The sequence below is a fragment of the Cynocephalus volans genome, chromosome 6, assembly GCF_027409185.1.
Source record: "Cynocephalus volans isolate mCynVol1 chromosome 6, mCynVol1.pri, whole genome shotgun sequence".
Taxonomy (NCBI): Eukaryota; Metazoa; Chordata; class Mammalia; order Dermoptera; family Cynocephalidae; genus Cynocephalus; species Cynocephalus volans.
This window is the reverse complement of record NC_084465.1, coordinates 61,906,325-61,930,019: the sequence shown is the minus strand read 5'-3', so window position 1 is coordinate 61,930,019 and position 23,695 is coordinate 61,906,325. Positions and strand designations below refer to the sequence as shown.

The 23,695-nt window shown below is 37.6% G+C and overlaps 1 protein-coding gene across 15 annotated transcripts in view; it reads right to left on the bottom strand.

Moving 5' to 3' along the window:
• Positions 1 to 23,695, bottom strand: part of ADAM22 (ADAM metallopeptidase domain 22) — a 234,363-nt gene that overhangs the window by 70,930 nt on the left and 139,738 nt on the right. For all 15 annotated transcript variants that reach the window (XM_063098592.1, XM_063098595.1, XM_063098594.1 and 12 more), the window contains exons 5-7: positions 11,019 to 11,101; positions 6,206 to 6,269; positions 4,415 to 4,484 (exon numbers count right to left, since the gene is read on the bottom strand). In XM_063098592.1, coding sequence (XP_062954662.1) covers positions 4,415 to 4,484; positions 6,206 to 6,269; positions 11,019 to 11,101 — 217 coding nt within the window. The remainder of the gene's footprint in view (positions 1 to 4,414; positions 4,485 to 6,205; positions 6,270 to 11,018; positions 11,102 to 23,695) is intronic.

The window sequence follows — 23,695 nt, the reverse complement described above, 5'->3', positions numbered from 1 at the left end:
CCAAGTTGAGCCATCAGATAAGATTGTGGTCCCAGCTGACAGTTACACTACAAACTCATGAGAGACCTTGACCAGAGGAACCCAGTAAAACCACATGCAGGTTCCTGACTCTCTGAGACAATAAATGTTTGTTGTTTAAACCCGCTAAGTTTTAGAGTAATTTGTTACACAGCAATAGGTAACTAATATACCCTCTACACTGAAAATGACCAAACACTGAGAGGAGTTTTAAAATCTTTAAACAAATGGGAACACATGCTATGCCCATGAATTGGAAGATTCAGTATTGATATCTATTTTTCCCCAATTAATCTATACTGTCAATATAATTTTAATAAAAATCCCAGAAGAATTGTAGAAATTGACAAGCTGATTCTAAAATTTATACAGAAGTGGAAAGGACCTAGAACAGCCAAAACAAATTTGAAAAAGATCAACAAAATTGTAGGATTTATGTTATTTTATTTCAAAACCTACTATAAAGCCACAGTAAGCAAAAAAGCATGATAAGAGTAGCTAACTAGACCCATATTAATACTTTCAGACAAAGACATCAAAGCAATTCAATGAGGAAAGGAAACTCTTTTCCACAAATGGTGCTAGAATAACTGGATATTCACATGGAAAAAAAATAAAACTTAACCCCAGCCTTTCACCATGCAAATAAAGTAATTTGAGGAGAATCACAGATCTAAATGTAGAAATAAAATGATACAGTTTTTAGAAGAAAATATTGGAGAATATATATCTTCACAATTTGGGGGCAGGCAAAGATTTCTTAGGACAGAGAAAGCAATAATCACAAAAAAATTATTAGATTTCATCAAAATTAAAACTTGTGCTCATCACCAGATATCATTAGGAAAGTGAACAAGCAAGCTAAAGGCTGGGAAAATATATTCATATAACATATATCCGACAAAGGCCTTATATCCAGAATTTGTAAGTACCCCTACAACTCAATCACAAAAACACAAAAATTCTGATTAATTGCTAATAAGCATATACTACTTATTACTGGTTACAAGAAAAATGCAAATTTAAACAAAAGTGAGATGCTACCACACACACTAGGATGACTAAAATTAAAGAATGACACACCAGATGTTGGTGAAGATGTGAAATAATTAGCAATTAAAAAGCAATTAGTGCTGATGTGAGTATAAAATGGTATAGCCATTTTGGAAAAAGATTCAGCAATTTCTCATAAAACAGTGGTTCTCAAAGTGTGATCCCTGACCCCAGGGGACTTGTTTTAAATGCAAATTCTCAAAACCCACCCAAGATATACTGAATGAAAAACTCTAGAGATGGGGCCAGCAACCAGCTCTCTGGGTGATTCTGATGCACGCTGAAGTTTGAGAACACTGTTATACAGTTAAACACAGACCTACCCTATGGCCCAGCAATGTCATTTCTAGGTATTTACCAGGAGAAATGAAAACATGTTACCACAAGAAAGATTTATACAAGAACGTTCATAGTTGCTTAAGCCAAATACTAGAAACAACCCAAATGTCTGTCAATAGTATAAAAAACTGTGGTGTATTCATGTAACAGAACACGCTCAATAATATAAAGAATAAACTATTGCTACTCCTGACAATATAAGTCTGACAGACATGTGCTAAGTAAAAGAACCTGGACATAATACATGATTCCATTTGTATGAAGTTCTATAACAGGCAAAAGTTACTGGGGTAATTGAAATGCTCTATATCTCAGTAGGGATATAAGTATGTCAAAACTCATTGAGAAGTACACAAGATTTGTGTATTTCCTTGCATGCAATTTTTTTTAAAAAACTAGGTGCTAAGGGCTCCTTAGGAAGTAAATAAGCTTTTCCCAAAATATGTTCTTAGGAACACCAGTACTGATGGATGTGTCACGTAAAATAAATGGATATACAGTCAAACAAGTTTGAAGAACACCTGATCATATTTCTATCTCTGTGAAATACATAACACATAGCAAGATTAAACGTTATTCAACCTAAAATAAATAAGCTTATTTTGGGGCTTATTTCACAAGAAACTGCAATTTTGACATTTATTTATTTCTTGTTTTCTTCTCATTTTATCACAGTAAATTCTAAGTAATATTGGGAGACAAATATCACTCTTAAAATTGACATTGCCAACTTCTGATGAGAAAATACAACTGTAAACCAATTGAAACAGACCTGACTTTTCAAAGGATATATCTAGAAATCATTTTAATAACAGCAAAACTGCCAAGTCACCTCCAAAGTTTCTACTGAAAAGGAGTCATAAACAAAGTTTAAAAAAAAAATTATAAGTAATGTTATAGCATAACAAGCCTACGATAAAGTCTTTAGGGGGATCTTTATTTACTACTTTAAATATTAATTAATGTTGATTGCTTCCAGTAATAACTATTAAATTGCAGCTTTATTCTCATGAAGCTAGTCATGATTTATTTTCTTCCCATAATAGGAATTGTAAAAAGTTTCATAAGGTCATTGAAGGAAGTCTAAAGAGTCTGTGTAAAGTAAATGCATCTATAAGCTCATTTGCAGATTTTTCAAAATAGTGAATTATATAAAATAGGATCTTTTATTCCTTTGACTGCAGGAAAAAAGGGGAAAGAGTGTTTGTTTCTCTTTAGAAGAACTGCAGGAGGCCAAAGAGTTATGAACTTATTTCACAGAGTAAGGGACATTAGAGAATATTTAATTCACTTTCTGATGTGGAGACAATATAAACTTTTAAGTGATTTTGTAAGCAATTTTGTATTTAGGATTTGCTAACAGGCTGGCATTTTCCATTTCCTCTTGTGCCTCCCTCCCAAAGTACATTTTCATAGTGTCATAATCCAAAACCCAACACTGTCCCTCACTAGCTGTGGGACCCTGGAAAAGACAAACTAGCTGTGCCTTTGTTTCTTCGTCTATAAAATGGCAATAATATTGATCTTACAGAATTGTTGCAAAGATTAAAATGAGATTAAAAACTAGAATGATTAGAGCTCACTAAATAGGGAAGGAAGAATCTCCACACCAGATATTCACAATGTTCCCTGTCTCAGAAGGAGAAAACAAACGGTCCAGCATGGCCAAAGATGAACACACCCTGCATAATCACTTCTCCACTAGCAAGGCCAAAGTATAGGTGCTCTGCCCTTCTTATCATGTGAAAACCTGGATGCAACTCTCAAATCAACATGTATAAATTAATGAACCTATAAACATACATAAGAACACTAATTTCACAACTAGCACATAATAATAAAAATGATTAACATATAATAATTCTTTCTTAAAATGCTGGGACACAGTTAGGATGGCTAAAATCCAAAAGACTATGAACGATAAATGCTGGCGAGGCTGCGGAGAAAAAGGAACTCTCATACATTGTTGATGGGACTGCAAAATGGTGCAGCCTCTATGGAAAATGGTATGGAGGTTCCTTAAACAATTGCAAATAGATCTACCATACGACCCAGCCATCCCACTGTTGGGAATATACCCAGAGGAATGGAAATCATCAAGTCGAAGGTATACCTGTTCCCCAATGTTCATCGCAGCACTCTTTACAATAGCCAAGAGTTGGAACCAGCCCAAATGCCCATCATCAGATGAGTGGATACGGAAAATGTGGTACATCTACACAATGGAATACTACCCAGCTATAAAAACGAATGAAATACTGCCATTTGCAACAACATGGATGGACCTCGAGAGAATTATATTAAGTGAAACAAGTCAGGCACAGAAAGAGAAATACCACATGTTCTCACTTATTGGTGGGAGCTAAAAATTAATATATAAATTCACACACACACATACACACATACACACACAAACGGGGGGGGGTAAGAAGATATAACAACCACAATTATTTGAAGTTGATACAACAAACAAACAGAAAGGACATGGTTGGGGGGGAGGGGGGGAGGGAGAAGGGAGGGAGGTTTTGGTGATGGGGAGCATTAATCAGCTACAATGTATATCGACAAAATAAAATTAAAAAAAAAAAAAAAATGCTGGGACAAACAAGAGATAAGCAGAACAACAAATAGGAAGGTAATTAAGAGTTCATCCCTATGCTTACAAAACCAGTATTTCACCAAGAGTGAATTTTTATATATTTTATCTATGCAGACCAATTCTTGCTCTAGTTATTATTTCTCCTCTAGTACATTACTTTGAGTCTTAAAATGTTTTAAAGTTTTCTTTCAATGTGCTTAAGCTACATCTTTCCAAACTCATCTATTATAAATATGAGGCCAGTCTGCATTTTATTCTCCCTCCTGATGCAACTTGACTTTCTACCTGAAAATGTCACAAGCAGATACGGACTAATGATATTTAACATATATATTAGTTCTAGAGCATTAAATTCACTACTGAAGTTGTCCTTTAAAAAAAAAAGTCACTGTATGAATATCATACCAGATGGAAGATCATCCAAGGGGAATTCAAACAGTCTTGACTTGTAAACCGAATGAAAATGAAAATCCTCCTGAAATGACACAAGCAGCAGAGATTAAGCACATACATCCAGCTATCCCCAGCCTCAGACAATCATAAGTGGAGAAACCAAGACCTTTAAGGGAACTCTAGCTTGACTGTATGTTCTCCTCAGTTTGGAAAGGACACGAACCACTGCACAACCCCTCGCACTCACTCCTGTATTCTACCAGCACCAGAGAAATATCCAATTAGAAGCAAAATGCCTTCACAGACAGGGAAGCCAAAGCCTGCAGTAATGGAAAATAAATGAATGGACCTATTTCCCCAAGGAGAAGTAAGACATATGGGAAAATGGGTTAATGTTTTTTATGACTGGTTCCTTTCACAGATCTCTTCTCCCTTTTAGAGCCAGATAGATTTGATAGGCAAAGACTTCAGAACTAAAAATCTTCCTGGTAATGGGGAACAGAATGACTGATACAACCAGAGGCCCAAAGAGGACACTGCTCTAAAATTCAAGTGTCATACAAAGTTCTACTAAAAAGCAAGAGATAAAAAGTCTCATTTTTCTTCTAAGAAAAAATAATGAACATTCAAATAATTTCATCTGGCTTCATCCAATTATATTTTTTTTAAATGTCATAACTAGTCCAGTTTCATGATATTACCTTTAAAAAAAAATCACACTGTCAAAGTGATAGACAGATAGAAAGCAGTAAAGAATACAGAGTTTCCAAAACAAGATTGTTTATGGGTGACAAAACAACGTAAGTTCCTTAAAATTACTTGCCTCTCTAAGTGTTTGACCAATGTTGCATGATACAAGGAAGAATACTTGTGTGTCCAGAGCTAGAATGGAAGTGTAATATGTTTCTCATATTAATTCAATCATTTTCTAATTTCTGGAAAAGGAATGTTTCAACTAAAGTGAAGAAGAGAATTAAGAAAATCTAGGTTTCTCTAAACTTCATCAGCATAGGGCATTAAAGGCAATGGGCAAGAGAGAAAACTCTGAAATCTAGAAAAGAAAGAAGGGGTGAAAAATCACCTATCTGTGGACTTGATCTGTTATGGACTGAATGTTTGTGTCCTCCCAAAATTCAAATATTGAAGCCCTAACCACCCGTGTGACGGTACCTGGAAATAGGGCCTATAAGGAGATGATAAAGGTTAAATGAGGTCAAAAGGATGGAGTCCTAATCTAATATGACTAGTACTCTTATAAGAAGAGGAGACAACAAGAACACTCTCTCTCTCTCTCTCTCACACACACACACACACACGCACGCACGCACACACACACACACACACACACGCACGCACAATCTCTGCCATGTGAGGACACAGCAAGAAGGCAGCCGTCTGCAACCCGAAGAGAGAGTCCTCACCTGGCACCAACCCTGCTGGCACTTTGATCTTAGACTTCCAGTCTCCAGAACTGTGATAAATTTCTCTGGCAACCCAGTCTATGGTATTTTGTTATGGTATTTTGTTAAGATAGATCATAGCACATTATGGTGAAGATAAAAATGGAGACTTCAGAATACCTCAGAGAGAAAGTGTTTCCAGCATAAAAAAGGAAGAAACAAAAGAAATTTTTTTTAAAAACCCTTTTGGTTTTAACTTAATCATTTTTTAATTTAAAAATATATGTTTACCATCCAAGCCCTAAAAAAAATATGAAAATAAAGCAGAGAGAAAAAAATGGGGAGTAAAAAGCTCTCAGCATCAATGTTTACATTTCCCATGGCAAATAGAAAGAGCACTTACTTGGGAAGTGTCATTTTCTTCTGGCTCAATGAGATATGTGTGGTTCCCATCACAGAACATCCCACTGCCAAGGACAAGAAAATAATTAGGCATGACTATCAACCCTTGTCTCAGAACTAGATGATTTCAAAATCAGCAGCAGTCAGGGGACCAGTCTACTCCTCAGTGCCCACTTCCCAGTCCCACCCATCACCACCAGATACACCACAAACACACACACACTGCTGAGAGGGACTTGGAGAAATCCCTCTGATTCCCCATAAGTAGGGTCCTTTCATCCTGACCCACACCTTGCTCAGGATTGTCATTCTCTAGATGTTGCCCATTAGCCCTTCCTCTAAGTATATTCTAAATCTTTAATATGCAAAAAGACACCTGGAGAGCTTATAAAATGCAGGTCTTTCAAGACTCTCCTCAGATTTCCAGATAGGACCCAGAAGCTGCATGTTAAACAAACCCCAAGTGATTCTGATGCTGGTTGTCAGGGACTATACTGAGAATGACCTGCCTACCACATGCTTGGAAAATGCTCTACTAATAGAAACGAGCACATCTGAACAACTCGCCATTAGCTAAATACTTCACACTCATTTAATCTTTTCTACAAACTTATGAGGGACATACAAAGACTATCCTCATTTTACAGGTAAGGAAACTGAAGCCCAAAGAGATAAAGTAACTTGCCCAAATTACATAACCAGTAAGAGCATAGGCAGGAATAGTGCCCACGCATATTGGTATACAAACTGCACATTTGCAATCTGCTACCTGCCTGCCTTCCTTCATCCATTCCACACACACTTATAGAGCACCTACAGTGCACTGCTGTAGGTGCTGGAAATACAGTAGCAAACAAAACAGACCAATTCTCTGTCCTAGTGGTGCTGATGTACATTCTAGGGAGGACAGACAATAAATATATAATAAACAAGTAAACATATATTAGATAGTGATAAATGCTAGGAAGGAAAATAAAGCAGGTTAAGGGAATAAATAAATGCTGCCAGAGGACTGGGTGTAGGGACCAGAGAGAGAAGACTGTTGATTTATACAGGGGTCAGAGCAAAGCTTCACAGAGAAGATGGCATTTAGGCAAAGACCTGAAAGAAGTGAAGGGATGAGCCAGCCATAAAGATATCTGTACAAACAGCATTTTAGACGCAAGCCCAAGGTAAGAGAATCTTGGCGTGTTCCAGGAACAGCATGACAGCGTGGCTGGAGGAGAGTGGGCAGGGGGCAGAGTGCCAGAAGATGAGATCAGAGGGGAAGTGGGGTAGGTGTTAGGTATTATGTAGGCCATTCTAAGGGCTTGGCTTTTACTGAGAGAGATGAGGAGCTTATAATGCTGAAGAAATTTGTTATCATCCAGGCAATTGAGGGGAACAAAGTTGTGATCTTCTGCAGTAATTGTTCAGTTTTAGGTGGAAATGACTGCATAACAGCCAGGACGCTGAACACAAAATAATACAGTGTTTGTCTTTCATGATGCCTTCATGAAATCAGTTGGTTTCCCTGAGCTGTAAAAATAATGGCCTCCAGTACTGCCTCTATCCAAATTCTTTCATTTCTGCTGTAACATCTTCCACATGTCCTCAACTTTTATATTCCCATAGAATGACTATTCTCACATCTGCACAGTTTTCAAACATAAGTGTACTTTCTGAACTTGGATGACATTGCATTTGGAATTTAAAGATAAACAGACGCAGTTTATAAGATATTACTGGGAACATATGCGTAAGGAATCAGAGGGGGAAGCCTTTTCAGAACAGTAGACCAAATATGTAGTGAACACTCTCTCCACCCCTGCTGAGAACTGACAGACCCATCCAGAAAACAGTATAAAACCATCACCCTGTGCCAAAACTCACATGGCAACACCAATGAAGTAGAAAGTAGACTATTTTGTTCGAATAGTACTGGGTATTATTCACTCTTGCATTAGGTTAATGTCCAATGGGAAAATCAGTTCTTCTTACTGGGTTTAAGCATAATGTATACACTGTACAGAAAGCAGATTCTGACACTGTCTATACCTAGAAGACTCTGGCTCCTTATAAGATAAAATATCATTATTAATACCTTAATAATTTAAAAATACATGTTTTATTTGCTTTGTTTGAGGATTGATACCTTTTGTCACATTTACATAAATTCTAATAAGTATGCTGAGTCCATAACAGTATATACTTGATAAAAACCTGCAGCTAGGTTCAAGTCATTACAGACCAATTGAACTAAAATTTTAAAAGGCTGAATCAAAACAAGATTTCAAAAGGAAACAGCATTTTTACAAATATCCACAAGAGGGCAATAAACTCATGTTACATTCTTTAAGGTTCCTATAGTTACAGGATTTTGTTATATCAATCATACCAGCACCAAAACATTGCCTATTAGTACTTTGAATTTAAAGAAATGTGCCCATGAAGGTTCTTTATGGGAAAGACATGTGAACCTGATTTTCTCCCCCTTTATGTTCTACAACTGAATTCAGTAAATCAGAAAAATTTTAAAAATCTCAATATGCACTTGGTAATTTATAAAGGATGAATCATGGATGAAATAATATAACATATATTAATCACTGTAATTGAGACAACATATATTAATTAATATTTAGTAATATCCCCCTCTCAAATATTTCTGTCAGCAATTTTTGTTCACAAGGTAAAATCAAGATGAGAAGTGATATCAAATAGTTCAAGAATATATTTATCCAGCATGCTCATAAAAGTCTAAGAAAGCCCAAACATGGTTGTACATAATTCTGCCAGTGTTCCTAGACATATAGTGGGTTTTCTGTTTATTTTTGTTTAGTTATAAAAGAAAACATTTCTAAAGGTAGAAGTAAAATTTACTTATTTAAAGCAACTGAGGCAGGATTCTGAGTTCTACTGCTGATTTAGCTACTGTAAAATTTCCTGAAAGCTATTTTTCCATCCTTGTTTAAATGACTATTGTAGGATTAGTAGCAAGGTATTGTTCTTAGATTCTCAGGTTAATCAAGGCTCTTCTCTCTCATTCTCACTATATGGTGTCCATTTGGAAAACCGGGAGGCAAACTGGAACAAGCAATGAGCAAGATGCTCACAATGTGACTTTGCATTGAGATTTTAAAAAGAAGACAGGAAGAAAAAAAACCTCTCATTTTTTTATATTGCTCTACCCTCTAATATGCATTTGCTATCACAAATGTCAGGTGCAACTGTACGATTCTAAGCTGACAACTGTGCTCATCCTGAGATGAGATACAATTTTGCTACTGAAAAGAACTTCAATGTTTCTTATGCCTGATAAGAAAACCAAGGCCATCAGATAATTAAGCATGGATTCCATCTTTGTAAAATTCTCTCTTTACTCAAAGAATTTATTTATAATAAATAAATTTATAAATTTATTTACAATAAGTAAAACAGGTTTTTAGAAGAAACAACAAGCGAATGGAGGCCTTCCATGCTCTCAGGCACACAGCTTCCCTTCTCTGGTTGTTTAACTCATCCTGCTGTTCGCTCCTTCCTGCCTAACATACCTACTCCCAGAGCCTGACCAGAGTCTCCACTTAGGCAGACTAGCCAGATTTTCTAGCCTTTCCCATTACATCTTTTCTAGATTGGAGATCTGTCAACCTGCCACCCACCCCCCACCCCCAACCCCTGGATCACTTTATCAAACAAAGCCTGCTGCACTACACCTTCTTCAGGTGACATATCTCTGGAGCCCTCAAGTTCTACCTCTTCAGTGCCAACTCTGAGCTTGCATTTTTCCCGGGGTTTTTTTTTCCTCTCTCAAAGAAAACACCCATACCAATCACATTCAGTAGCAGGAATCTGGACTAGATTTGGCCTCCCCAGTAGACTGTAAGCTCTCAAGACTCATGTTTCAATCACCTTAATATTCGTAGTGGCTGGCACACAGCAGACACTCAATAACTGCTTCTTAGATGAAAAAGCCACTTCTCTAACTTGGTAACAGAAAAGAAGTACTTTAAAGTTTCCAACAAAAATTGAACAAAACTAAATTAAAGTGCTGGCTTGTTCTGTGCCAAAAAGTAAAACAAACAAGAAAGAAATGAGATGAGTTAGTCTAAACAGAGTGCTGAGGAAAGACACAGTAGCTTTATAAGGGGTTACAAAACAAATAAGAGACAGCCACCTGTGAATCACCATTATCACCAGGACAGAGGAAGTAGATGTATTCCCATGTCACACATCAGCAAATGTTCTTTGATAGTGAAGGTTATGAGAAAGGAAGCAAGGCCCCAAGGAAGGATAAACTCCATTCCTTCGAGATCTCTGAGAACAGACAGACCCTCCCACGAGTTTGCTGTGAGTTAGGTGGGATTCTGGCTAGTAAAGGGCTGAAACACATGAGCTCTTAAGGTCACTTGCCACCTTGTGTCTTTGTGCAAGGAGCCAAGAATCTCCTTCCATCTAGTGAAATTTCTATTATTCCGCAAAAATATAAAAACTATTATTAAGGAGGAGTAGGGGTAGAACTGGTACCAAGGGGCTAAACATCCACAGAAATAGAAACCCAAGTTACCCAAACAACTCCTGTCTAAATTCAGATAAAACTAGAGAAATGCTTCAAATATCAGTACAGGGTATCATATTATAATTCCAAAGCCTGTTGTTTCTGCAACTCTAATTTTAAAATCTGCTTGATTTATAAACCACAATGAAAAAAAATCAGATCCATTACGGATTTAAAATTATTTCTTGACATAAAATAGAGATTTCTACTATAGTGCATTAAAAATAAATAAGTTATCAAAAGAATGAAGGATACAAATAATTTTCTGAACACTTACTGAAGTCCATGGCATGTTGATAATGCAACAAATGAGGCAGGGTTTCCTCGGATATGGCCCTGGTAGTAACAGTGCTCTCCTCCCTGAAAACAGAAAGAAAGAACGTTAAGTCTTTGCCATCGCAAGGAAAATCAGCCACATCATTTTATAGGAGGTTTCTGCTCACACTGTACCTTCACATGTAAAGCTCTGTACAATATTTCATTATTCAGATTAGTTTTATCAAACCCTTTCTAACAGAATTATTTATAAACACTCATAGTGAGCTGACTCCAAATCAAAAGTCAGGGAAATAGAAGTTGACTTACCTTTCCTTTTATGTAGTAACAAAACAGCAGATATTGAAATACACATGCAGCCCTTACACCAGAATGAATTTAATCATCTATTCCCCTAGTTTTGAGAGACTCAACCTCGAGCAGCAGCAAAGCAACACTCTTTCACACACACCTAAGTAAAAATGAATATAAATCATTTGGTAGTCACTAAATTACACTAATGGAGGAAAATGCCTGTTTTTACAGTGTTTGTATCAAAACATGATGCCACACAGACAAGTTTATACCATTCTTTTCTCAAAGCAGGAATGGCTTTACTGGTAAGCAGCCTAGAGAGTGAGTTTGAAATTGTGACATTTCTTCTAACAGCCAGTCACATTAACTAAATTCTACTAAGAGACACTCATTTCTTTGGATTAAATGTGCCTGGGAAAGGTAGTAGGGTAACTCCTCTGCCATCTCAGGGTATCACCTTTAAATACTCGCTACTCAGAGTATGAGGTCCAGAGACCAGCAGCCTTGACATTATCAGAAGCATGTTAGAAATGCAGAATCTCAGGCCCCACTCGAGACCTACTATATCAAAATCTGTCTTTTAACAAGGTCCCTAGGTGATTCATAGGCACATTAAAGTTTGAGAAGCTCTGCTGTAAATGACCCTTTCTTATTCTCCCACTATTGTCCTATTTTTTTAGTAGCTGAAAGCTTCTAATTATATTGACTCACTGAGATATGGAAGAGTGAAATAGGAAGAACTGATAGAAAAGGTGGTTTAAAGGAGCATATGTTACCTACTTCACAGTCTGGTTTAAGAACTAACCCTACTTAAAGTATTCAGTGCTTGGCAAGTTGGAGAGATCAGGAAGACTTGGAGATGTAACGGGGCTGAAAACATTTTTGTCACCGAAATTCCAAGGAAAGCAGCCTAGTCTGCAACTGCTGTTCCTCATGAGATAATCCTGCAGAAGCTGGTGAGTCTCAGCTTTGGGGAGGGGTTGGACAGCAGATATAATCATACACAACACAATCCTTGGCCCTATGACACCTCCCAATTCCCAGGGGAGTCTGCACATCATGAACCATCTGGTTGGATCTGATGAAGAAGAGAAAATGGCACTTTACATCTGGGTCAGACATGGGATGCAACCCAAAAGGCCACAGAGAGTTGGCAGAAACAAGTCCTGGACAGTAGGACATGAGGCACTGACTTCATGAGGAGGGTCAGTGTAGCATAGATGTTAACGGTGTGAGCTGTCAGCTCCTTCACTTACTAGCTGTGTCATCTCAAGAAAGTTACAGAATCTGCCTGTGTTTCAGTTTCCTCATCTGTCAAATGGGGATAATTATCTCATAAGGTTATTATAAGGATTAAAGGAGTTAATAGGCATAAAGGGTTTAGAATGTTTGCCTTGGTATGCACTGAATAAATGTTTGTTGCTATTACAATTACTGTGTCAAGCATTATTCTGCTTAATTTACACACAGAATCACATTAAAACCTCACATAAATCCAGCAAAGAAATATTGTTATCCCTATTCTAAATAGGAGGCCACAATCTCTGAGAGCCAAGGTTGTACACCTGGGAAGTTGCCACAAAGGGATGCAAACTTTGTGTGAATACAAGGCCTGTGTCCTTTCCCCTACACTAGTTATGATTGGACCTAAACCCATGGGTTACGCAGTACAAACCTAAGCTTTTGCCTAGGCTGATTTATTTAATTTTATTTTATTCTATTCTACTTTTTTTTAGTAGAGCTGGGGGTAAATTTAACAATTTAAAATATCTTCTGCCAGGCTGTTAGACTGGAGAACTGACCATGAGATTAGATTCAAAGTGCATGAAAGGAAGTTATGATTCAGGTGACTCTGATTTCCTGGACACATCTGATTGGACCAGAGATCAACATTCTAGCTTTTATTGGACAGATATGAAAGGTTAGCAGTCAATGAGGTGACCTGGATGGAGAGAGAACTCTGTCTAAAAGTGTCAATCAGACCTTTCAGTGGTGTAAGACTCACCTTGAACAATAACACATAAACATAGTAGAAAAAAGAGAAGTAGAAACAAGGGAGATAATCGCAAATATTATGGTATCAGATCAGGAAACAATGGAAGTTGGCAGTCATTGTATGCAGAGGAAATATGTCAGTGGCAAAGCATGCAAGAAATATTTTACAAATTACCAAAGTTTTATTTAAAATACCAATCTGGAAGAATGTTGTATTAAATCACAAAAAGGACAAAGAATTCATTTTTTAAAACATTCCTCCATTATATTGGGGAGAGTTAAATAGATGATTAGATAATGGAAAACAATCTTTCACTAATTTCTGATTTGGAGAAATAGGAGTCAATCCAAAAACAGCATATGATGAGGAACCATCTGCACAAAAGCCTAACACTGCAGATGAAGAGCTCAATATGGTTGAATCATTATCAAATGTTTCCATGACACTTCAAGAGAAGCATAAACACCAAGGGGAAAAAATCTCCTCACGTTAGGCTATTATAATTCAAATTCTGAGGCTCTCGACTGGTGCTATATGTAATTCTTGAGTGGAAATTCATTTTTGTGTTAAAATATTTTTCAGGAATTATTCACCATAAATTAATAATTATTTAAACTAAGAAGTAATAAAGGTTTTTTTTTCCCGCTTTAACATGCCTGGAAATATTTTTCAATCCAGGATAGAGGCTTTAATGTTAAAGGGATTCCTTAACTTATATAACTCTATTATTAAATTCTTAAAATAAATGAAATTTAATATTTTTATTTTTTAAATAATTATTTTACTTATTATTTATTTATTTTATTTTATTATTTTTAAAGAACACACACAGGGCAAAAATTCTAAGAATTCAGAGGATATATGGTGAAGAGTATAAAAATACTCCCCTCACACACACTGTACAAGCTATAGCTACCTTCTAAAAGGTAAGCATTTTTGACAGATTTTGTTGTGCACCATGTCATGAATAGTCTATGCATATTCAAATAGATGTGCATATACATAAATACACATATATCCTTTTCAGTGCACAAATGATTTTACACTATGCATACTGTTCTGCCCTTTTTTTTTTTCCTTACAGCAAGCTTGACATCTTTCTATATCAATACCTTATTTTTTCAATGATGGTATAAAATTCCATTATAGGGGTAAATCATAAATCATTTACACAGTCCTCTATTTACAGACTTTTAGATGATCTCCTTTTTTTTCTTTTTGGTGTCATAAATAATGTTGCGACAAACATCCTCATATATTTCTATGCACTTCTGTCAGTACATACGTAGGACATATTACCAGACATAGAACTGGCAGGTCAAAAGAAGAGGTGCACTTTAAATTTGAATAAAGAAAGGGACAAATATAATTTTATTTCTTTGCACCTATATCTGTTTTAAAATATGCACTACATTTGAAAATAATAAACTGCATTTTATTAAAAATTATATATTTCAATAAAGGCCACCAACTTTCTCAATTCTTATCAATTATAAAGGTTCTCCATATCATCGTATAACTTTTGAGAAACCAGATACATTATGGAAGTGGATATAATACACAATAATCTAAAACAGATGTTGTAGGAAAAGAAAAAAGCCAGGCCATCCTAACAGAGTTGGGCTCTTTATCAGGCTGCCAGTCATAGCTTTATTCCTTATTGTCTCCTTTGTTCCATAAATAAATCCATTGTCCTTGAAACTTTCTTCATACCCCTTGATTTAATAACACAGTCATAACAGTACAGATGTTTATTTTTAGTTAATTAGATAGTTAGAGCTAAAAGAATATCCACCTCCAAAAATGAGCTATATGATTGATTGTTCATAGGTCTGTTTTTTGGCTTATCTTCCCAATGGAAAAAACGTTTATTACAATTTTTATTTTTTTAAGATAGTCAAAATAATCACTTATTTTCAAAATTCAAAGACATAGCACACTTTTATTAAGCAGCCAGCACAATCTCAAAAGAAAAACAGAATTTATTATAAATATGATGAGATGATAAGACAAAGGAAGTTACACAGCCCGTGCTATAAAACCATGAAAACTCAATAAAGGGAACCAATTGGGGCACATCTGTGAGGCCATACCCATTTGCCCTCCATCTAGATCCTCACAGAGAACTCTACAACTTTGACAGCTCCAAGATGGTCCAGGAACACCTCCTCCAAAAAGTCTTCTCAGATTCCACTAACCCCTCCTTCTCTGAGTTTTTATAATTTTTTTTTTTATCTGTACTACATCTTTCTACCTGCATGCCTGCTTCAGTCTTATTTCCCAACTAGATTATGGTCTCCTTTGAGGGAAGCACACTTACCTGATTTATGTTCATATCCCCACGTGTGCTGTTGGAGAGAAAGTCTCCCTGAATCTCAAGTTCCTCATCAATAAAATGGGGACAATATCTACCCAAGCTTTCTCACAAGGGTATGCAGGAGATTCCATGATATAACAAAAATACACCATAAACAGCTCTATAAATAGGTGAGGGGTAGAGTCAGGCAGCAATATTTACTGAATTACAGATTCTATAATGTCCCTTGAACTATGATTTCTTATGCAATTCAGGGCATTGATCTATAATGCAGATTACTGTCTCTTGCCCAGAGAGTTTATCTGGGTAGCCCCGAGGTAAGACGCAAGAATCTGCATTTTAACAAATACAAGGGTATTTCAAAAAGTTCATGGAAAGATTCATATTATCTTTTAATTCTATTTTTCCATTAACTTTTTGAAGTACCCTCAAACTCTGTGTTTTTTTTACTCTAGGAATACACTAGAGGAGTGGTTCTCAACCTTGGTTGCATTTCAGAATCACCTAGGGAGATTTTACAATCCCAATGCCCAGGCCATACTCCAAACCAATTCAATCAAAATCTCTGGGGATGGGAGTGCGCACAGAGTGGGGAGACGTCAGGCAAGGGAGGCGGAGGCTCCGCAGAAATCACACACCCTGTGGGGCCGCCACTGTGAGATCCAGCAGCCCAGCCCAGTGCGCAGACAGTGGGGAGACGTCCGGCAAGAGAGGCAGAGGCTCTGCACAAACCACACACCCTGTGGGGCCGCCACTGCGAGATCCAGCACGTAGGCTTCACCGCTGCCACCCGGCTCCATTCCCAGCCCAGCCCAGTGCGCACAGAGTAGGGAGACGTCCAGCAAGGGAGGCGGAGGCTCCGCAGAAACCACACACCCTGTGGGGCGGCCACTGCGTGATCCAGCAGGTAGGATTCACCACAGGCACCCGGCTCCATTCCCAGCCCAGCCCAGTGCGCTTGGAGAAGAGAGACATCCGGCAGGGGAGGCGGGAACTCCATGGGAACCACAATGCTGCGAGGGATCCAGCAGCCCGACCCAATGTGTACGGAGCACAGAGATGTCCAGCAAGGGAGACAGAAGCTCCATAGAGTCCACACCCTGTGGGGGGGCCGCTGCCGGGCCATCCAGCAGCAGGTAGGATTCACCGCCGCCACACGGCTCCATCCCAAGCCCGGTCTAGTGCGCAAAGAGCAGGGAGACATCCTATAGGGGAAGGGGAAGCTCTGCAGAGACCACACGCTCTGCGGTGCCTCGGTGCATCCCAGCAGCCAGGACCAGAGCACACAGAACAGGGAGAAGTCCAGCACGGGAGGTGGAAACTCAGCAGAGACCATACACCCTGCGGTACCACCCCGTGATCGAGCAGCCTGGCAGAGTCCAAGCTGACCAGAGAGGTGGCTCCCCAGAGAGGCCCAAGACCTGAGGCAACCACACACGCAAGGCACTAGAGGCCAAAGGAGCAGTCACGGAGGGAGCCATACCAAATTGGCAACCACAGCAACATCTTAATTAGTCAATAGTGTCAAGCCTGTGGACTGTGAAACCCCCTGCCACAATGAATAAACATCAAAAAAAAAGATACCAGAAATACGAAAAATCAAGAAAGTACATCACCAAAAGTTAATAAATCTCAAACTCTAGATCCTATAGAACAAGAAGCCCTTGAGATGACTGACAAGGAATTTCCAGTGGTAATTCTAAGGAAACTGAAGGAGATACAAGAAAACTCAGCTAGACATCATGATGAAACGAGGAAAAGTAAACAGGATCTGAAAGAGGAAATGTACAAGGAAATCAATGTCCTGAAAAAAAATGTAGCAGAACTTGCCGAACGGAAGAAGTTATTCAGCGAAATAAAAAACACAACGGAGAGTTTAACCAACAGGCTTCTGGAAGTTGAAGAGAGAACCTCTGAACTTGAAGATGGGCTGTTTGAAATAACACAAGCAGACAAAAAAAAAGAAAAAAGAATCAAAGACATTGAAGACTCTGAGAGAGATATCAGACAACCTTAAGCACTCAAATATCCAAGTCATGGGTATTCCAGAAGGGGAGGAAAAAGGAGATTGCATTGAAAATATATTCAACAAAATAGTGGCAGAAAACTTCCCAGGTATAGGAAAAATCACAGATTTTCAGATCCAGAAAGCTCAACGATCTTCAAACGTATAATACCCAAAAAGATCTTCTCCAAGACATGTTATAGTCAAATTGGCAAAACTCAAAGACAAAGAGAGAATATTAAAAGCTGCAAGAGAGAAGCGTCAAATCACCTATAAGGGAGCCTCAATCGGGCTAACATCAAACTTTTCATCACAAACCCTAAAAGCTATAAAGGAATGGGATGATATATTCAAAATATTAAAAGACAGAGATTGTCAGCGAAGAATACTCTACCCTGCAAGGCTATCCTTCTGAAAGAAGGGCAAATAGTATATTTCTCAGACAAACAAAAACTGTGGGAGTTCACCACCACACGACCACCCTTACAAGAAATTCTCAAGGGAGTACTGGGTTTGGTTCCTGAAAAATAACTACCACTGCCATAAAAACCCAAGAAAACACTAAACCCACTAGTATAATAAAAATGGCATTCATGAAGAGAAAACAAACAAACAAAAAGGCTATCTACAAGCTAAGGAACCAACAAACACAGAAAACAAACAGTAAATCAGAAAGCAAGGAACAAAAGACACCTAAGGCAACCAAACAATAATCAATAAAATGCTAGGAATAAATCAACACTTTTCAATAACAACTCTTAATGTAAAACGCTTAAATTCCCCAATCAAAAGACACAGACTGGCTGACTGGATTAAAAAGGAGGACCCAACTATATGTTGCCTTCAAGAGACACACCGCACCCATAAAGACTCACACAGACTAAGAGTGAAAGGATGGAAAAAGATTTACCATGCAAACAGAAAATAAAAACGAGCTGGAGTAGCTATTCTTATATCTGACAAAACAGACTTTAAACTAAAAACCATAAAAAGAGACAATGAGGGACACTACGTAATGATAAAAAGACTGATCCATCAAAAAGACATAACAATCATAAATATGTACGCACCCAATGTTGGAGCAGCCAGATTTATAAAACAAACTCTGTTAGACCTAAAGAAGGAAATAGACACTAATACCATAATAGGAGGGGATCTGAACACCCCACTGTCAATATTGGAGAGATCATCTAGGCAAAGAATCAGCAGAGAAACACAAGATCTAAACAATACTCTAGACCAATTGGAATTGGCTGATATCTACAGAACATTCTATCCAACAACCTCAGAATACTCATTCTTCTCATCAGCACATGGATCATTCTCCAAGACAGATCACACATTAGGTCACAAATCAAGTCTCAATAAATTCAAAAAAAATGGAATTATCCCATGTATTTTCTCAGACCACAATGGATTAAAACTAGAAATCAATAACAAACGAAACTCTGGAAACTATACAAACACATGGAAATTAAACAGCATTCTACTTAATGACATATGGGTCCAAGAAGAAATCAAGCAGGAAATCAAAAAATTTCTTGAAACTAATGAAAACAATGATACATCATACCAAAACCTGTAGGATACTGCAAAAGCAGTATTAAGGGGGAAATTTATTGCATTAAATGCTCACCTCAGAAGAATGGAAAGATGGCAAGGGAACAAACTAACACTTCACCTTAAAGAACTAGAAAAACAAGGACAATCCAAACCTAAAGTTAGCAGACGGAAAGAAATCATTAAAATCAGAGCAGAACTGAATGAAATTGAAAACCAAAAAACAATACAAAAGATCAATGAATCAAAAAGTTGGTTTTTTGAAAAGATAAATAAAATTGACAAACCATTAGCATGGCTAACAAAAAAAGAAGAGAGAAGATTCAAATAACAAAAATTAGAAATGAAAAAGGTGATATAACAAGTGGTTCATCTGAAATACAAGGAATCATTCAAGACTACTATAAACAACTATACACCAACAAGTTTGAAAATCTGGAGGAAATGGATAAGTTTCTGGACACAAACAAGCTCCCAAAACTGAACCATGAAGATGTAGAAAATCTGAACAGACCAATAACAATAAAGGATATTGAAGCTGTTATCAGAAGGCTCCCAACAAAGAAAAGCCCAGGACCAGATGGATTCACAGCAGAATTTTACCAAACATTCAAAGAGAAATTGATACCGATTCTTTACAAACTATTCCAAAAGATTGAAACAGACACAAATCTCCCAAACTCATTCTATGAAGCAAACATCATCCTGATACCAAAACCAGGTAAAGATATAACCAAAAAAGAAAACTACAGGCTGATATCCTTGATGAACATAGATGCAAAAATCCTCACTAAAATACTATCAAACAGAATACAGCAACACATACATAAAATTATTCACCACAATCCAGTGGGATTCATCCCAGGGATGCAAGGTTGGTTCAACATATGCAAATCAATAAATGTGATACACCATATTAATAAAATCAAACACAAGGACCATATGATCATCTCTATAGATGCTGAAAAAGCATTTGATAAAATTCAACACTCATTCATGACAAAGACCCTCTATAAGTTAGGTATAGAGGGAAAGTATCTCAACATCATTAAAGCCATATATGACAAAACCACTGCCAATATCATCCTGAATGGGCAAAGCTGAAAGCTTTTCCTTTAAGAACAGGAACTAGACAAGGATGCCCACTCTCACCACTCCTATTCAGCATAGTGTTGGAAGTACTAGCCAGAGCAATCAGAGAAGAGAAGGAAATAAAGGGCATCCAGATTGGAAAAGATGAAGTCAAACTGTCCCTGTTTGCAGATGACATGATCCTATATATGGAACAGCCTAAAGCCTCTACAAAAAAACTCTTGGAGGTGATAAATGATTTCAGCACAGTAGCAGGATACAAAATCAACACACAAAAATCAGCAGCATTTCTTTTCTCCAATAGTGAACATGCAGAACGAGAAATCAAGAAAGCCTGCCCATTTACAATAGCCACCAAAAAAATAAAATACTTAGGAATTGAGTTAACCAAGGATGTGAAAAATCTCTATAATGAGAACTACAAACCACTGCTGAGAGAAATTAGAGAGGATACATGAAGATGGAAACATATCCCATGCTCTTGGATTGGAAGAATCAACATAGTGAAAATGTCCATACTACCCAAAGTGATATACAAATTCAATGCAATCCCCATCAAAATTCCAATGACATTTTTCTCAGAAATGGAAAGAACTAACCAGACATTTATATGGAATAATAAAAGACCATGCATAGCCAAAGCAATGCTGAGCAAAAAAAATAAAGCTGGAGGCATAACACTACCCGAATTTAAACTATACTACAAAGCTATAATAACCAAAATATATGGTACTGGCATAAAAACAGACACACTGATCAATGGAATAGAATAGAGAATCTAGAAATCAACCCACACACCTACAGCCATCTGATCTTTGACAAAGGCACCAAGCCTATTCACTGGGGAAGAGACTGCCTCTTTAGCAAATGATGTTGGGAGAACTGGATATCCATATGCAGGAGAATGAAACTAGACCCATACCTTTCACCATACTCTAAAGTCAACTCAAAATGGATTAAAGAATTAAATATACACCCTGAAACAATAAAACTTCTTAAAGAAAACACAGGAGAAACACTTCAGGAAATAGGACTGGACACAGACTTCATGAATACGACCCCAAAAGCACGGGCAACCAAAGGAAAAATAAACAAATGGGATTATATCAAACTAAAGAGATTCTGCACAGCAAAAGAAACAATTAACAGAGTTAAAAGACAACCAACAGAGTGGGAGAAAATATTTGCAAAATATACATCTGACAAAGGATTAATATCCAGAATATATAAGGAACTCAAACAACTTTACAAGAAAAAAACAAGCAACCCAATTAAAAAATGGGCAAAAGAGCTAAGTAGGCATTTCTCTAAGGAAGATATACAAATGGCCAACAGACATATGAAAAAATGCTCAACATCACTCAGCATCCGGGAAGTGCAAATCAAAACCACACTGAGATACCATCTCACCCCAGTTAGGATGGCTAAAATCCAAAAGACTCTGAACGATAAATGCTGGCGAGGTTGCAGAGAAAAAGGAACTCTCACACATTGTTGGTGGGACTGCAAAATTGTGCAGCCTCTATCGAAAATGGTATGGAGGTTCCTCAAACAACTGCAGACAGATCTACCATATGACCCAGCTATCCCACTGCTGGGAATATACCCAGAGGAATGGAAATCATCGAGTCGAAGGTAAACCTGTTCCCCAATGTTCATCGCAGCACTCTTTACAATAGCCAAGAGTTGGAACCAGCCCAAATGCCCATCATCAGATGAGTGGATACGGAAAATGTGGTACATCTACACAATGGAATACTACTCAGCTATAAAAATGAATGAAATACTGCCATTTGCAACAACATGGATGGACCTTGAGAGAATTATATTAAGTGAAACGAGTCAGGCACAGAAAGAGAAATACCACATGTTCTCACTTATTGGTGGGAGCTAAAAATAAATAAATAAATTCACACACACACACACACACACAAAAAAAAACTGGGGGGGTGAGGAGAAGACATAACAACTACAGTTCCTTGAAGTTGATACAACAAGCAAACAGAAAGGACATTGTTGCGTGGAAGGGGGGAGAGGGAGGAGGGAGGGAGGTTTCAGTAATGGGCCACAATAATCAACCACATTGTATATCGACAAAATAAAAAAATTTTTTTAAAAGTTATATAAAATATTATTTTAAAATAATTTTTTAAATAATAAAAAAAAAATCTCTGGGGATGGGACACAGGCATCAGCATCTTTTTAAGTCCTCCTGATGATTCAATCAACTACAGTGCTTGAGAACCCCAGCATGAGAGAAATGCTGCTCAATAGTAGTGTTCCCCAAAACCAACTCTCAGAATCACCGTGACAGGCTTTGCAAACCAACTGATCCCTAAACTTTCTTCCCTCAGGCCTACTGGATCAGAATCTCCAAAGAAGTAGGACCCCAGGTTTTTTTAAACTCACAAAAAGTTCCCAGGTGATTTTGATGGTCATATGGGGAATTGTTGAACCTGAAAATATTCAGTGCCAAACCATCCCCATGCAGAAATTACCAGAAAGACTGAAATCTTTTAGAGAATGAAAAGTGTCTACCATATCTTTGGCATTCTGCTTGGTGATTTATACAATAGTTCTGGATGACTGACGGTGAATATTATCCTCCCCATTCTGCAAGTGAGAAAACAGATTTAAGAGAGATCCTTCACACCTAGGTATGCCTGATACAGAGTCAAGGTTCTTTACACCTGTGGTTGTCAAAGAGTGGTCTCTCAACAGCATCGGCATCAGAAGCTCTGTGAATTAGTACAGCCATTATGGAGAACAGTATGGAGGTTCCTTAAACATCTACAGAGAGAACTTCCATATGATCCAGCAATCCCACTACTGGGGATATATCTAGAGGATTGGAAAACATCAGGTGGAAGGCATACCTGCACTCCCATGTTTATCACAGATCTATTTACAATAGCTAGGCGATGGAACTAACCCAAATGTCCATCAATGGATGACTGGATAAGGAAATTGTGGTATATGTACACAATGGAACACTACTCAGCCATAAACAAGAGTGAAATTCTACCATTTGCGACAACATGGATGAGCCTGGAGAAAATTATCCTAAGTGAATCCAGGTACAGAAAGAAATACCACACATTGACTCATAACCAGGAACTGAATCCATAAATAAACAAATGAACAATAAAGAGAGAGAGAGAAAGAAAGAAACAATAATCACGGTAATATTTTGAACTTTTAGAAAACTAGAAGTGAAAATGGGGGGGAGGAAGGGGAGCTAATGAGGAATTAGTCAACGGACACAAAGAATGATTGCATATTGTAATGATGAATAGGGGCCGGCCCGTGGCTCACTTGGTAGAGTGCGGTGCTGATAACACCAAGGCCACGGGTTCGGATCCTATATAGGGATGGCCAGTTTGCTCACTGGCTGAGCGTGGTGCTGACAACACC